The sequence below is a fragment of the Lonchura striata genome, chromosome 12 (assembly GCF_050655825.1).
Source record: "Lonchura striata isolate lonStrDom1 chromosome 12, ASM5065582v1, whole genome shotgun sequence".
In the NCBI taxonomy this organism is placed as follows: domain Eukaryota; kingdom Metazoa; phylum Chordata; class Aves; order Passeriformes; family Estrildidae; genus Lonchura; species Lonchura striata.
This window is the reverse complement of record NC_140714.1, coordinates 882,555-899,868: the sequence shown is the minus strand read 5'-3', so window position 1 is coordinate 899,868 and position 17,314 is coordinate 882,555. Positions and strand designations below refer to the sequence as shown.

The following is a 17,314-nucleotide window of genomic DNA, read 5'->3' as shown; positions in this document are numbered from 1 at the left end:
ATTCATTAAAATGAACAATTACATTAGGCCTTATGAGACAGACTAAGCATTTCTTGTTAATGTTTGTTCTGCAGAGGACGTCCTGAGAATATATATTGTGAGTGGATCCAGTCCCTCTTGCTGGAGGCATTCAGGGGCTGGGGGATGTGTGGGAGCAGGGAGGACATAAATCCCAAATCTGCCAGAGCTGCAGGAGGGGCTCCTGGTGCCCTGGCACTGCCTTGCCCAGGTGGAGCTGAGGGTGTGGCACTGCTGGTTCACTTTGGGTGCCTGTCTGGCTGCTCTGGCAGTGCTGGTGCTGTGGGAGGAACAAACTCCCTCATCCCTGGCCTGAAATGGAATTAAAACCCCCAGTTCCTCTGGTAGTTGCAAGAGCACTTTCTCACAATGGATGAGATTTTCTGCTGCCTCCTTTGCAGACTGTGCGGGGCATTTCCAGCTGACCCTTGGAGGTATCTCAAGGATGTGTAGGTGAGGGACAAATTTCCTTTCAGACATGCTTTTCTGAGTGGGGAAAGTGTCTGTAGCTTGACTCAGGTTCTCACCCCCTGCTGCAGGTCTTGGTGCCCAGCATTCCCTCACAGGCACTTTGCATCCTGAATTTTCTCCAGAAACAGCAGAAATCTGTCCAAGGTCGGTGCTAGAGCTGCTGTGGCAGACCTCTAGAATATCTCTTATTGAGGGATTATTTTTACAGCATTCACACAAAGACTCTAGGTACTCCAGTGTGTGAGCCAAGTGTAACTTCAGGGTTTGGTGTTTTCACAAATATAAAATGAAGATGATTCAGGGTCTGTTTTGATTTAAATTAGGAAAGTGCAACTTAATCCTTCAATTTAAGACTTGCCCCTCCAAGTCTTCCTGTTTATATGAATAATTAAGGCAGCTGATTCAAGAAACTCATCTGAGAATTTTGACTTGTAGGGAAAATCATGGAGCTTGTCAGCATTTAAGTGACCTAAAGAAACATAGCTGAAATTTTATTTTTAATAACTCTTATTCACACCTATCCCAGGGGATCAGGTTTTGTGTTTGGAAAGGACACACACACACACCCAGAGCAGCTGCTGGAGCCGCTGAGGTGCGGCTGGGCTGGGAAGTGGTGCTGGAATTCCTTCCCAGGTTTCCAGTCTGGACTGCTGCACTGGGGCTCCAGTGCTGAACCTTCCCTGTTCTTGGTGAGTGCCTTTAGTCGGGCATGGTTTGAAAAGACTTGTGAGCCCACAGAGCTTGGCAGCCTTTGTCACATACCTGGGAGCTCAGGATTCTCCAGACTGCAGAGTAAGTGAGACTTTCCTTGTATTTCATGTAATCATTTATCATTTGCATTCCCAGAAGCACGTGTGGCATTTCAAAAGCTGAATGTGCCTTTGAAATGGAATGTCTAATTACTGTGGTTTTCAGTGATGACCATTTTCTTTGTCCTTCACGATGCTCATGTGGCTTGTAAGGCAGACCTTCCCCACTTCTCACTGATCCCTATAGAAAACACATTCCCACCCCATTTCAAGTCCTCCCTGGTCAGCAGCAGTTCCAGGCAGGGAGATCTCTGTTCTGTCCTGGTAAGAAGCCCCAAGGTTTGTGGAGAGCAAATGGAAGTCCTGCCTGCCCTCAAGGTTTGCAAGGTTCTCACTAATTCTCATGAAAAACAGCTTTTCACTCTGGTTTATCGGGGCCTGTATGCCATTCCATCAGACTTAAGGACAACCAGAAATGAGAAACGGAGGCAGTGAGCACAGGAGGGACCAGAGCCCCACACAGCAGCCCCAGCTGTGGTTCCAGGACTGTGCCCCATGGGAAGTTTGTCCTCTCGGGGTTTGTGTGCTGGGGCTCCCCGAGTCCCTCCCTTCCTTCCCAGCTCATGTCTGTGCCTGCCAGCCCTCACCCTGAGCCCGTTTGTGTCCCTGTCCCCCAGACCCAGGAGATGCAGTGGGGCAGGGCCGTGCATTCCATGCCCCCCTCGGTGTGCAGCCAGCCCCAAACCAGCCCCAAACCAGCCCTAACCCTAAACCCATTTGTGTCCTGTCCCACAGATCGAGGAGATGCAGTGGGGCGGAGGGGTGCGCGCCGTGCCGCCCTCGGTGTGCAGCCAGCCGTGCCGGCCGGGCGAGAGGAAGAAGATGGTGAAGGGGATGCCGTGCTGCTGGCACTGCGAGCTGTGCGACGGGTACCAGTACCAGGCCGACGAGGTCACCTGCCTGCTGTGCTCCTACAGCGAGCGGCCCAACGAGAACCGCACCGGCTGCCGCTCCATCCCCATCGTCAAGCTGGAGTGGCACTCGCCCTGGGCCGTCATCCCCGTCTTCCTGGCCATGCTGGGCATCGTGGCCACCATCTTCGTGGTGGCCACGTTCATCCGCTACAACGACACGCCGATCGTGCGGGCCTCGGGCCGCGAGCTCAGCTACGTGCTGCTCACTGGCATCTTCCTGTGCTACATCATCACCTTCCTGATGATCGCCAAGCCCGACGTGGCCGTCTGCTCCTTCCGCAGGATCTTCCTGGGGCTGGGCATGTGCATCAGCTACGCGGCGCTGCTGACGAAGACCAACCGCATCTACCGCATCTTCGAGCAGGGCAAGAAGTCGGTGACGGCGCCGCGGCTGATCAGCCCCACCTCGCAGCTGGCCATCACCTCCAGCCTCATTTCGGTCCAGCTGCTCGGGGTCTTCATTTGGTTTGCGGTTGACCCCCCCAACATCATCATAGATTATGATGAGCAGAAAACTATGAACCCCGACCAGGCCAGAGGAGTTCTCAAGTGTGACATTACGGATCTACAGATCATTTGTTCCTTGGGTTATAGCATTCTGCTCATGGTGACGTGCACTGTCTATGCCATCAAGACTCGGGGGGTCCCAGAGAATTTTAATGAAGCCAAACCCATTGGATTCACTATGTACACTACCTGTATAGTATGGCTTGCCTTCATTCCAATATTTTTTGGCACTGCCCAGTCAGCCGAAAAGGTAGGTGAGAGCGCACAGGCGGCCAGGACTCAGCGTGGCTGGAACCACGTGCTGGTGCTCGGCTTTCCGTGGATTTCCAGCTGAGCTCTCCGGCCAGCTCGCTCCCGACTCATGGGCAGTCTGTGGCACTGTTTTCCTTCCCCTTTAGCTCGTGGGCCATTCATTTAAAATCTGGCAAATGATCAATAGCAATCACGTTAGCCATTTGTTTTATTGTTGCATCCATTTCAATTGTTTCTTTACAGAAGGGTAAGTGGGAAGTAGCTGTCATATTATCCACAAAGAGGCGTCTCCTAACTAAATCATTTTGAATGCAAGATGTAAGAGAGAAAACTGTCAAAAAACTACTTGGGTGAGCACCTGTGCTTCTGGGACCAGAGCCCCAGGAGCTGTCCCCATGTCCCTGTCCTCATGTCCCTGTCCCCATGTCCCTGCAGGGCTGTGGGACCAGATCTCACTGCCAAGCCCCAGTGCTGGCCCTGCTCCTGGGGCTTTCCCCCTCCTGCCCTGCCCAGAGCTGTGGTGCAGGAGCTTTGCTGCTTTTCTTCCTTTCCTGGCACTCCTTTTGGGTGGGGGTGCAGGGATTGTGCTTTCTGGTGCTTGCCACTGATTTCCTGTCAGATATTTCCTCTGGAAAATATTGTGCTTAGCTTAGCCACGCACATCTGTGCTGAAATGGAAATTGCACCTGCTGAAAAATCTCATGCAGCATGATCTTTTAAACTGAGCAATGGGGTTATATATAACACTGTGGATGGATTTATTTTATTTTATCGATAAACACAAGCATAATGTTCTTAGGTAGAAGGCATATTGTAAACACCTGCCTTGTTCAGGATAGAGAATAACACCTCCAACAACAAAAACAACCAAACCTCTAGCAATGTGCTGCAGGTCATTCATAAAAGGTAAATAATTCAAGAAGGAGCTGTTGCAGCAGGTGGAGGAAGGCCAGAAATCCGAGCTGCCCCAGGATGGAGCTGAGCCACGAGGCACAGGGCAGGTGGCACGTGGTAAAAGCAGATTTCAGACCTTTTTACAGCTTGAGCTCCCCCAGCCTGTTTCTCTGTCCACATCAGCAGTGGAGGGAACACGTGGCTGGCTGTGGTTCCTGGGTCAGCTGTGATTCCTGGGCTCTGTCTGGCCATGCAGGACGTGGGACCCTCGGATGCGGGATGTGCTCGTCCTTCCCACAGTGCAGCACCCCTGCAGCTCCGAGGCTGGGGCTCAGAGCCCCCAGAGCTGCTGCTCCTGCCTGGCAACTCTGCAGATCCATGGCTGGGGCTCAGAGCCCCCAGAGCCCCCAGAGCTGCTGCTCCTGTCTGGCCACCCTGCAGATCCATGGCTGGGGCTCAGAGCTCCAGAGCCCCCAGAGCTGCTGCTCCTGCCTGGCCACCCTGCAGATCCATGGCTGGGGCTCAGAGCCCCCAGAGCCCCCAGAGCTGCTGCTCCTGCCTGGCCACCCTGCAGATCCATGGCTGGGGCTCAGAGCTCCAGAGCCCCAAGAGCTCCAGAGCCCCCAGAGCCCCAGAGCTGCTGCTCCTGCCTGGCCACCCTGCAGCTCCGAGGCTGTGTTCTCTGCCCAGCACAGGTCCTGGAAGTGCTGGGTGAGCCTGGAGGAGCTCTGGGGCAGGGCTGCTGCTGCCTCTGCTCAGGAAGGTCCTCCCTTCAGCGTGTGCTTGATAGCCACCACAGCTTGTAGCTGGAGGAGGGGAGCTTTAGGCTGGGCACCTGGAAGGAATTCCACCTGTGAGGGTGGGAGGCACAGGCTGCCCACAGGGAAGCTGAGTGTTCCCCTGAAATCTCATTTTCTCAGGTTGTGTCATTGGGCTGATAGAGAGGGAGATGTCATTGTTGTATCTCCATGTTTCATAGAGGTTCTGCTGCCTCAGAGCTCTGATTGCTTTTATTTAGTAATTGTGCTAGGATTAAAAAACGCATTGCTGGATGTGTTTATAAGGCAGTGAGAACTGTCAGTGTGCTCCTGAAATACATCCTGCCACTGGGATTCTTCTCTTGAGTGACCTTCGGGGCTTTTTTCAAGTTAAAAAAGTTCTAATTGTGCCTCTGAGTGAGGGGTGGCTGTTGTTCAGGCAGCGTGCTTGTCCTGCCTGGGAGCTTTATTCTTCCTGCAGTGATGAGAAATAGGGAAAAGCTGAAATAGGGAAAAGAGCTGTCACCTTCCATCAGCTTATTTTTGGATGAACTTTCAGTTGTAAACTGTTGGGGTTTTGGGTCGGGGGGTTTGTAGGTTTTGTAATGAAATCTGAAGTCTCTAATCCCATCAGCTCTTCCACCTTCTTTCTTGTTTCTCTATTTTTTTTTTATTTTTCAATGCCCCTTTTATTCAAATCAATAAGCAGGGCAAGTCAGACATATTTGGCAGCAACACTTTTACTTATTGTGTTGAGTGTTCCATAAATACTATAATTTGAAGGCACATGCAAAATGGGTCCTTGTTCAGATTAAATAATGTCACATTAGCACAGGAGCACTTCACTCTCTGTTCTATTTTTTGGTGGAACTAAGTTACCCTTCAATTCTCTGTAACACAAATACCAATTAGCCAGGTAGGGCACACTTTTATTTTCTCCCCTGGGAAGGCTTGGGCTGACAGTTGCTATAGCAACTCTGCATATGTGGATTTGGGAGTTATGAGAGATTTAATGCAACATTTGTTGGAGTTTCACATTGTTGGATTGTGGAGAAAACCAGGCTTTGAGGCTCCCAGGGAATGTGCCTGGGTCTGCCATGATCTGGGGCTCTCTCTCAGTGTGGATTGCAGCTTTTGTTTAATTATTTCTATAATTTTTGTTTAAAGGAGGATTCTCATAACAGGAATTTCTCATTGCTGCACTTTCACTTTAACCGTTACTTCATTATTATTATTATTGCATGTTCAGATGCTGAATTTCTCAATTTTATCCAGCCTCAACTGTATCCCTGAGAACACCCTGGAATTTAGGGGTCAATTAGAGCCGTCCTGAGTCAAGCCTGAGCTGAGGAGCAGCTTCACCTCATTGACTTCAGACCTCCAGGCTGGAGCCACAAGGTCTGGAGAGCCTCAAAGCACAGGCTATTCAAGAAAATCCACTTGTGTGGGGTACTGGAGTTCCACATTTTAATTGAGGAGAAATTAGGTGTTCATTGAAATCTGGAAGTGAAATCTGGGCTGGGTTGTTGTGGCCTCTGAGGCTCCTGGAGGAGAGAACATCCCAGGAAATACAGAAATTCCTGGCTGGGCTGGGTTGGGGTCCCTGAGGCTCCTGGAGGAGAGAACATCCCAGGAAATATGGAAATTCCTGGCTGGGAGTCACCAGCAGCTCTGCCACAGCTCCCTCAGCCACCAAGGCTGGAAGAGAGAAATAAAAAGAGCACGGAGAGGCTGGTGCCTAAATTTGGGCACCTGGGATCTGTGGGTGCCCCACAGCTGCAGCAGAGAGAAGGGGGATTTGGCACTGGAGAGAAGGGGGATTTGGCTCTGGAGAGAAGGGGTGTTTGGCACTGGAGAGAAGGGGGATTTGGCTCTGGAGAGAAGGGGTGTTTGGCACTGGAGAGAAGGGGGATTTGGCTCTGGAGAGAAGGGGTGTTTGGCACTGGAGAGAAGGGGGATTTGGCACTGGAGAGAAGGGGTGTTTGGCACTGGAGAGAAGGGGGATTTGGCACTGGAGAGAAGGGGGATTTGGCACTGGAGAGAAGGGGTGTTTGGCACTGGAGAGAAGGGGGATTTGGCTCTGGAGAGAAGGGGGATTTGGCACTGGAGAGAAGGGGGATTTGGCACTGGAGAGAAGGGAGATTTGGCTCTGGAGAGAAGGGGGATTTGGCACTGGAGAGAAGGGGGATTTGGCACTGGAGAGAAGGGGTGTTTGGCACTGGAGAGAAGGGGGATTTGGCTATGGAGAGAAGGGGGATTTGGCTCTGGAGAGAAGGGGTGTTTGGCACTGGAGAGAAGGGGGATTTGGCACTGGAGAGAAGGGGGATTTGGCACTGGAGAGAAGGGGGATTTGGCAGCAGAGCTGGACACGGCAGGGATGGTGGGGAAGGAGCCTCTGCCCTTCAGATGGTGTGCTGACAAAACAAGGACATTTTGGTAAGAAATAATTACCCCCAGTGCTGTATTCCCAGGTCAGGGTTCCCTGGGAAGCAGATTGCTGCCTTTGGATCCTGTCTGGGGATCTCCCCCCAAGCCCGGCCAGGACTGGAGGCTGCAGGGCTGCTGAAGATGCAGGTCCGTGTGTGCAGTCAGGGCAGGTATTCAAAGGCAGGAGGAGCACACGTGCACACTCCAGTGAAAAAGGGCTGCCTGGAGTAATTAGATCCTCCTCAGAAGACCATAAATTAACGGTGATTAGGGTTCTGGAAAGAGCAGAAGCACGAGGTGCACGGAGCCGCTCGCTTTATCACATTTGCTGCATTGTAATGCTCCTTTCATGTTAATATCTGCTTTTGTAGTCAAATCTAATTGCAACAGCGAGCAGGCGGAGCCCGGGGCCACGGTCCTGTTCCACGAAATTGCCTGGGGAGGGGGGCTCCCCCGGCAGCAGTGCCACCAGCAGAGCTGGCAGGGCTGGCACAGGCTGGCAGGGCTGGCACAGGGCTGGCAGGGCTGGTACAGGATGGCACAGGATGGCAGAGCTGGGCAGAGCTGGCACAGGATGGCGGAGCTGGCACAGTGCAGGCACAGTGCTGGCAGGGACAGGCGGAGCTGGCACAGCTGGCAGGTGATGAACCAGAACCCCTTGGGTGAAATGCCAGCTCCTGCAGCAGGATCTGTGCCCAGGAGCTGCAGGATCTGTGCCCAGGAGCTGCAGGATCTGTGCCCGGGCACTGCAGGATCTGTGCCCAGGCACTGCAGGATCTGTCCCCAGGAGCTGCAGGATCTGTGCCCGGGCACTGCAGGATCTGTGCCCGGGCACTGCAGGATCTGTGCCCGGGCACTGTAGGATCTGTGCCCGGGCACTGCAGGATCTGTGCCCGGGCACTGCAGGATCTCTGCCCGGGCACTGCAGGATCTGTGCCCAGGAGCTGCAGGATCTGTGCCCAGGAGCTGCAGGATCTGTGCCTGGGCACTGTAGGATCTGTGCCCAGGAACTGTAGGATCTGTGCCCGGGCAGTGCAATATCTGTGCCTGGGCACTGCAGGATCTGTGCCCAGGAGCTGCAGGATCTGTGCCTGGGCACTGCAGGATCTGTGCCCAGGAACTGCAGGATCTGTGCCCGGGCACTGCAGGATCTGTGCCCAGGAGCTGCAGGATCTGTGCCCGGGCACTGCAGGATCTGTGCCTGGGCACTGCAGGATCTGTGCCCAGGAACTGTAGGATCTGTGCCCAGGCACTGTAGGATCTGTGCCCGGGTACTGCAGGATCTGTGCCCGGGCACTGCGGGATCTGTGCCCGGGCACTGTAGGATCTGTGCCCGGGTACTGCAGGATCTGTGCCTGGGCACTGTAGGATCTGTGCCCGGGTACTGCAGGATCTGTGCCCGGGTACTGCAGGATCTGTGCCCGGGCACTGTAGGATCTGTGCCCAGGCACTGCAGGATCTGTGCCCGGGTACTGCAGGATCTGTGCCCGGGCACTGCAGGATCTCTGCCCAGGCACTGCAGGATCTGTGCCCGGGCACTGCAGGATCTGTGCCTGGGCACTGGGGGATCTGTGCCCGGGCAGTGCCAGCACCCTCTGGGGATGAACCTTGCCCAAAATCCAGCCTGAGCCTCCCCCCGTGGCACTGCTGCAGCACTGGCAGCTGGACCCAGCTCCTGCTCAGGCTTCTCTGCGCCGTGTTCACCACGAGCCCAGGTGTGGGCAGTCTCTGTGGGGCTCAGCAGCAGATTTGGGGGTATTTTGGTGCCCGGCTGTGGCACGGGCACCTGCCCGTGGCTCTCAGCAGCAGCAGCAGCCGGGGCAGGCCCCGGTGCCCTGTCCTGTGCACACCCTGAGGTCAGGAAAGGACACTGGGCAAGGAAGGTCTCTGGTGCACACTTAACTGCCTCTGGCTAAAAAGCAACACAATTTTTTAAGAGAAAAACGTGTAGGTGTTTAATGCACAGTGTTGACACATACTTTTTTTGTTCCTATTTTTTTTTTTTTTTTTTTTGGAAAATGTAGCATTGCCAGGAGGGTTTTACATCTGAAAAGCCGACTCTGCACGGGCCCCTGGCAGCCCTAGGAACAGTTTTTATCTGCAGCACAAACTGACAGCCCCTCGCCGGGAAATAATTGCGGCTCCGTGGGGTCCAGGGCAGTAATTACTGTGTTGATGAAACTTTTCTCTTTGCTCGCCTTGTGATATCTCTGAATGTCAAACTCGCTGGGCTGACAACATCATCTCCCCAAGCAGAGCTCCTGCATCGACCGTGCCACGCTGCCAGGCGGGGCCGGGCGCTTTTCCCCAAGAATTTTGCTGAATTCTCGAGGCAGCCAAGGGAAAAGCTCAGCCTTGCAAAGCCCTGCCTCGGGATTAACACTGGGCTGGGATTAACGCTGGGCAGGCACCCCAGGAACTGTGGCTGTGGAGTTACAGAGCAGCTCCTCAGAGTAAGTGAAGAAGGAATCAGTGGCAGAGTAACTCGCTGCACACAGGGGAGGCTCAGTCTGTGAATCTCTGTGCACTTTGTGGCCGTGGATTTCCACAGGAATCGTCCTTGGCAGTGCCCCAGGTGTCAGTGTGGCACTTCAGGAGGGGATGTGGTGCTGAACGTGGCGGTGCTGCTGGGGTGGTGCTGGGATTTGGAGATCCCAGGGGTGACTCTACGATTGTAATGAAGATTTTGCATTTCCTGCCTATGCAAGGCTGAAGGTAAGGGTGTCACAAAGATGATGTGGCCTCCCAGGGGGACTGGCACGTCCCTGCAGCCCTGATTGTCTGGCAGTGTGCGTTTTTGGGGAGAGCCCCAGTGCAGGGGCTCGGGTGGGGTGTCGGGGGTCACTCTGAAGCACCTACCCCCACAGCCGACCAGCCCAGATCTGAGAGGGCTTTGGGGAGTGTTTCAGGGGCAAGGCAGGAGGCTCCAGAGGAGGCTCTAACCCCCAGTGTGCCCCCAGACGTTCATTCCAAACGGTTCCAGGGAAGAAAGAGGGAAAGGGAGCAAACAGGGAAGAGCAGAGCTTAGCCAGACTCCTGCTCAGGAAAAGAGAATTGCCTCTCAGCCAGTCTGTCAAGAAAGGCAGGAAGGGTTAAACTACCATGGTCACAACCATTTCCCAGAGGAACAGAGCAGCTCCTGTGCCCTGCAGGGCAGGCAGAGGACGGGGCTCTGCTGGGGCAGGGATGGAGCTCAGGGAGCTGGGCTGCAGAAAGCCCTGGCTCCCCGAGCTGCTGCTTTGCTTGGAGCACAGTTCATCCCCCTGCAGAGCACCCTGGAGCCCGACTGCAGAGCAGAGCACAGCCAGGCCCTGCCCTGCTGTGGCACAAACACAATCTGTATTTGTGGCAGAAATAATGGCTGCTGATTCTGGGCTCAGCAGCAGCAAAGCCAAGCCTTGTGGAGGGCTCCCTGGGTACAGCAGCACTTATGTAGATGTTCCTCAGCTTTCTTGCTGAAAATTGATGGATGTGGGTGCTGGAGTCAGGGTTTGGTTGGATCAGGGCTTTCAGCAGCAGGAATTGGTCCCTGAGCAGTTCTGGCCTCTCGTGTGAGTGGATGCTGAAAGCAGCCTGCAAAGGGCCCCAGCTGGAGCAGCCCCTGCAGAGGGAGCATCTCCGTGGCTGGGCTGGCAGCTGGAGTGGAGATTTCCTTCTGACTGTTTTGGAATCAACAGGAACAAATGGAAGGAGCAAGGAAAACTGCCAGGAGAGGAGCAGGAGGGGCCAGGGGAAGAGAGAGCTCATGGGATGGGTGTGACAGAGAGTGACTCCCAGGGGCACTGCCAGGGCACTGTCCTGCTCCAAACCACTGTGGGCACACAGAGCATTCAGCCTGGGAGTCAGCAGTTCCTGGAATATTCATGGTTGGGTTGGAAGGGCCTCAAATCCCACCCAGTGCCACCCTGCCGTGGCAGGGACACCTCCCATGTCCCAGCTGCTCCAGCCCCAGTGTCCAGCCTGGCCCTGGGCACTGCCAGGATCCAGGGGCAGCCCAGCTGCTCTGGGCACCTGTGCCAGGGCTGCCACCCTGCCAGGAGGAATTTCTTCTTGATATCTAATCTAAACCTACCCTCCTTCAGCCAGAAGTTTCCTCCAAAATCGGTAAAGAATGCCCAACTGCAGCACTGGTAAGGGAATCTCCTCTCCACAAAGCCAAAATCTCCTGTGTGGTCCTGCAGAGAGCTGTGGGAGGTGCTGTGCCACACACACCAGCTCCTTCGGGCACAGCAGGGCTGAGCACAGCTGCGCTTGCAGGGGCAGAAAGGAGCTGCTCTGCAAAGACATCTCCAGTCTGGCAGTGCCAAGCAAAAGGTATAGAAGTAAGAGATGGATGCCAAAATCCTGACTTGCAGGATTTATTTGTTGTTTTAAGTGGTTTAAGCAGGCATGTAATAATAATATAAATAGAAACCATCATGCTCAGTCATAGAAATTGCCTCACGTTTTGTCTTTGAGGCAGAAGGTTAAAGAGAAGCAGCAATAAATTCCTGGAGACTAAAGCAAAAAATTTGCAACCCAACCCTACCATGTCAAAAGTGATTTGGGGAGTGTTTATATTTCTGCAGTAACAGCTTTTCTTGCACCGTTAATTGCTCGTTAAACACCATCCATTCAGTCTTTAACTGCCTCTGCCACAGCAGGGGAGGCTGAGCTTTAGCCCTGCCCAGGCCCGAGGCTCACGGTTTCACCAGTGAAAAATAATGTGTGTATTGTAAATGGAATAACTCGAGTGTTCACAAGCTCCGCGTTGGCCTTACCTCTAGAGACACTTATTTAAGAGGGTGCAGAGGGAGTAGGAGAACAAAACATGCGATGAACAATAGGCTCTCATCTTCCTCTTGTTCCCTCTGATTTACGCTTCCAGCAGCAGAGCAGCCTGTAATGTTTAATGGAGATAATTAAATACCATTTGCAGACAAGAGAGCTCTTTTCAGTAGGGGAGCAGATCCTGCTCAACAAGGAGCTAGCAGCAGTAATTCAGCAGTGAGCTGGAGAGGAGATGCACTGGGCAGCTCTGCAGACTCTCCTAGGTGGTGGGAAGGAAAAGCAATGGAAATCAATTCCTTTAGCCAAGGTGCTTAAACGTGATTAGAGCTGAAGAAAGTCTTGTGGAAACTGGTATTAGGGAGTAGTTAAGATTTATTCTGGTGCCTTAATTGGAGGACCAAGGAAGTCAAGTGATTTGATTCTCCAGAAGTTGGGAATCAATGTTGCTTTAGCAGGTTTTATCGACTGGAGGATGAACTCTGATAGCGACTGGAGATAAGGAAGGGAGGTCCGGGCTGCAGATGTCCCCAGAGCTGCCGGGCAGACCCAGCCCTGCCTGGGCTGCCTCTGATCAGCATTTCCCGGGGCACAGCCCAGCCCAGCCTGGCCTGGCTGTGTGTCCAGCTGGCTCTGGGGCTGGGGGCTGCCCAGAGCCCAGCCCGTGGCCCCGGGCTCAGGAGGCGATGCCCAAAACAGCAGGGACAGGGTCAGGTCCCAAACAGCACGGACTGGGTCAGGTCCAAAACAGCAGGGACAGGGTCAGGTCCTAAAACAGCACAGACTGGGTCAGGTCCCAAAACAGCACGGACAGGGTCAGGTCCCAAAACAGCAGGGACAGGGTCAGGTCCCAAAACAGCAGGGACAGGGTCAGGTCCCAAACAGCAGGGACAGGGTCAGGTCCTAAAACAGCATGGACAGGGTCAGGTCCTAAAACAGCACGGACAGGGTCAGGTCCCAAACAGCACGGACTGGGTCAGGTCCCAAACAGCAGGGACAGGGTCAGGTCCTAAAACAGCAGGGACAGGGTCAGGTCCTGGTCCTAAACAGCACGGACAGGGTCAGGTCCCTGTAGAGCAGCTCAGCTCAGCTGGGCTGGGTTCAGTTCAGCTCAGCCCAGCTCAGAGCAGAACCCTGGCTCGATGGATGCTCTGTCCCAGCCCAGCTCAGTGGATGCTCTCTGTCCCAGCCCAGCTCCATGGATGCTCTGTGTCCCAGCCCTGCTTGAAGGATGATCTCTGTCCCAGCCCAGCTCAGAGCCCCAGCTCGATGGGTGCTCTGTGTCCCAGCCCAGCTCGATGGGTGCTCTGTCCCAGCCCAGCTCAATGGATGCTCTGTGCCATCCCAGCTCGAAGGATGCTCTCTGTCCCAGCCCAGCTCGATGGGTGCTCTGTGTCCCAGCCCAGCTCGGTGGATGATCTCTGTCCCAGCCCAGCTCAGAGCCCCAGCTCGATGGGTGCTCTGTCCCAGCCCAGCTCGATGGGTGCTCTGTGTCCCAGCCCAGCTCGGTGGATGCTCACCGTGCCAGCACTGGCACGGGCTGTCCCAAACCCCGTTTCTGTTCTCAGGCTCCTGGAGGCTCTGTCCCGCAGGATCAGGGGCTGCAGCTGCTGCAGCTCTGCCGTGCAATAGGGCAGCAAAGGGCTCTGGGGACGGGTCACAGCGCCGGAGGCACCAATAACCAACCAGGCTCTGCTTTTTCATCCTCTTCAAACTTACCTAATCAGGTACAGACTCGTGTGTGCGCCTGCCACGGGTGAGTTAGACACCTGAGCTGATTTGGGTGTAAAACTCGGCTTTTCTCAGCCTGAGCACCCCAAAGGAAGCTGCTCACAGGCAGCTCTGAAGCACTGGAGAGAACTCGGTGTTACCTCGGGGTCTGACTGCCCCAGTCAGTCACCTCCCAGCGTGGGGGACGTGGTTCGGAGCTGGCAGTGAGTGGGAGCTGCGGTGGGGTCGGGACCACCTCGGTGGGGACGGGACCACCCCGTCAGACCGCACCGCAGAACGCTCTGGGTACCGCTGGAAATTGTCGCCGCAGCGGCAGATCTGAGACGGGGGTGTGGTTTATTCTCGCAATTAAAAGGCAGTGTTAGGTAATTAAGAGAGAAGCGCTTCCCTGATGCTCTGGCTTAGCGTTGACGCGCACGGGTACCTCCCAAAGATACGGGGGATCCTGGAACGCCTGGAATTTGGCAGGCCCTAAAACGATAGGCTTTTGGTAATTAAATCTCATTTAAATGAGCACCTAAATGATCTCGTATTTTGTGGGATTACCCGTTGCCGGTTTAGCATAACACCGGCCGCCCACCTGCGCGGGGCCGGGCTGGGAATTGGGATGCGCTGGGCGGTGCCATGGCAACGCCGCTCTAATTGTGACACTGCGGTGCCACCGGGCACGGGCTGCTCCAGCCGCGGAGCTCGCGGAATGCGAGCTGGCACCGCTCTGAAGGAACAAACAACGGAGCAGGAACGGCGCCGGGGCCCGGGCACCGTCCCGAGCCTGCCCCGCGCCCGGGGTGTCTCCTCCCGGTGCGCTCCGTGGGATGAGCCAGAGGAGGGACCAGGGCAGAGGGGCTGGCACGGAGCTGGATGTGGCACTGAGCTGGATGTGGCACTGAGCTGGATGTGGCACAGAGCTGCTGTGGCACTGAGCTGGATGTGGCACGGAGCTGCTGTGGCACAGATCTGGATGTGGCACGGAGCTGGATGTGGCACAGAGCTGCTGTGGCACAGATCTGGATGTGGCACAGAGCTGGATGTGGCACAGAGCTGCTGTGGCACAGATCTGGATGTGGCACAGATCTGGATGTGGCACAGATCTGGATGTGGCACGGATCTGGATGTGGCACAGAGCTGCTGTGGCACAGATCTGGATGTGGCACGGATCTGGATGTGGCACAGAGCTGCTGTGGCACGGATCTGGATGTGGCACAGAGCTGCTGTGGCACGGATCTGGATGTGGCACAGATCTGGATGTGGCAAAGAGCTGCTGTGGCACGGAGCCTCAGGAAGGGCATTTTCACCGAGGGGTGCTGCTGAGGGCTGGCAGAGCTTGAGGGTGAGCTGTTGGCATCGTTCTTGCAGGGGCATCTGAGCAGCCTGTGTGGGTCCAGCCCATGTGGGGCTTCAGCTGCTGCCCACACCCCATCTCCAGCCATTCCTTTTTTATTGTTTGGATATTTAAATTGCTTTTCTTTAATGCCAGGAGTTCTTTTCTGTGTGCCAGGCTTTGAAGTGCCACGGATGGCTGGTCAGGAGCAAAGGCTTTGCTGCCTTAGCCAGGAATGTTCCATCTTTCAGCAGCTCTACCACACTCCCTGTCCACTCTCATCTTTTGGAAAATGAAATCACTTTCATAGAATGGTTTGAGTTGAGAGGGACCCCAAATCCCACCCAGTGCCACCCTGCCATGGCAGGGACACCTCCCATTGTCCCAGCTGCTCCAGCCCCAGTGTCCAACCTGGCCCTGGGCACTGCCAGGATCCAGGGCAGCCCCAGCTGCTCTGGGCATGCCAATAAATACAGAAATGAATAAATAACCCAGTTTTTGGAATAGCTGGATTGCTGACTGCTCTGGGTACGTGACTGCAGCCTTGAGGCCCCCAGCACAGTGCCCAGTACTGTGGTGCCCAAGGACGTGCCCAGCCTTAACAAGTTTTCTCTGAGTAGCCAAAGCAATATGGAAATGCTCTGGTTTAACTAATGATTACATTATCATTTCAAAAGTCACTGAAAAAATGGCTTGCTTCATATCTGTGTATTTGTCAGTGTTCTTTATTGCCAGTGCTCTACTCCAAGGTCTTTAAAGAGAAGTAATAAGTGCAGGATTATCCTTTCCCTCTCCCCCTCCTGCACTGACGCTGCCTTGCACTTCAAATTCCCCTGAAGGTCTCCAAGCAGAATTAGATCTTACTTTGTATGCAAATATATGGAATAGATTCTCAATATAAGCCTGGGCAGACTTCAGTGACATTGAAAGATTGCAGCTGACTTTTTGGGATTTGTAGCACTGGGGGACCTGAGGTGACCACAGCTGGGCTGGGGCACACCAGAGCTGGGGCCATCGGGCACCTCTGGGGCACTGGGTGGGCAAGGAAGTTCTGTGGGGTTGCTTTGAGTTCTGCACGCTGGCTGAGCTGGGAATATACTGGAATATACTGGAATATACTGGAAATCAGTATAAAGGGCAGTGGTGGGGTGACCCTCCCCGGACTGTGGGTGACGAGGCAGGGATCAGCCCAAGGCTGCTCTGGGAGGTCTCTGCCAGCCTCAGTGCCTGTGTGACCCAGCACCCCAGGGAGGGGCTGGAGGGGGGCTCCTGCCCTGCTCCTCTCAGGAGCCATAGAGGGGGCTGGAGTAAAATGTGGTGAACCCCGGATCAGGGAAGAAATGATGATGTCTGCTCCAGAACAGCAGGCTGAAGGATAGCTTTATTAAAACTATGCTATATTACCTTAATGTACTATTGAAAGAGATACTATTTTTTATACAGGATAGCTTTATTAAAACTATACTATATTACATTAATATACTATTTAAAGATATACTATTTTTATACTATTAAATATACTATTTAGTATTTAAAGAGATGCTATGCTCTTCTACATACTTACTTCTTACTTACTTACCTAATTAACTCAAACCCCTGACTCTGCTGAGAGCCCGAGCCACAGCTGGATCCCATTGGTCACTGACCCCAAACAACTTCACCAGAATCCAGCCCAGCATCCCTGCAGGTGAACAATCTCTGGTTATTGACCCCAAACAGCTTCACCAGAATCCAGCCCAGCATCACTGCAGGTGAACAATCTCTGGTTATTGACCACAAACAGCTTCACCAGAATCCAGCCCAGCATCCCTGCAGGTGAACAATCTCTGGTTATTGACCACAAACAGCTTCACCAGAATCCAGCCCACCATCACTGCAGGTGAACAATCTCCACACCACATTCCACATGGGGAGAACCAAGGAGCAGAGGTAAAGATTGTTTCCTCTTCTTCTCTCTGTGCTTCTCCTGAGGGACAGAATTGTGTCTCTCTGCCCAGAGAACGTGGATGCCACAGAGGGGCACAGGTTGCACACCAAGTACCTGCTCCCAGAAGTGAGCACCCTGGGGTGGCAAACCAAGAGGAGGTTGGGTGAGTTTGGCAGAAACATCCCCCTGGTGACAGCAGTGACCCCCGGGGCCCAGCTGCACACATCCAAGGTGTCAGTGAGCACCCTGTGGGGTCACGGTGCCGTGCTCAGTGAAGATCTGGCACCCAGCCGTGCAGGAGAATGAGTTTTGGATGGGGGTAGGTCTGGGGTGAGATTCTGTGAGCCTGACATGTCAGGAGATGGAGGATGTTCAGCTGCTGAAGCAAGTGGAGGCAAAGGGAATTTATTAACTGGAGTGTGTCTGAAAAGAGCACTTTGATCTCCGGGAGAGCCTTCCAAGTGGGCCAGACTGGCTGGGCATGAACCAAGCATTCACATGGCTGGGTCAGGGGAGGC

The 17,314-nt window shown here is 54.2% G+C and overlaps 1 protein-coding gene across 2 annotated transcripts in view; it reads left to right on the top strand.

Annotated features, from left to right (window-relative positions):
* GRM7 (glutamate metabotropic receptor 7) overlaps positions 1–17,314 on the top strand; it is a 176,952-nt gene that overhangs the window by 133,645 nt on the left and 25,993 nt on the right. For both annotated transcript variants that reach the window (XM_077786198.2, XM_085590242.1), the window contains exon 8: positions 2,034–2,969. In XM_077786198.2, coding sequence (XP_077642324.1) covers positions 2,034–2,969 — 936 coding nt within the window. The remainder of the gene's footprint in view (positions 1–2,033; positions 2,970–17,314) is intronic.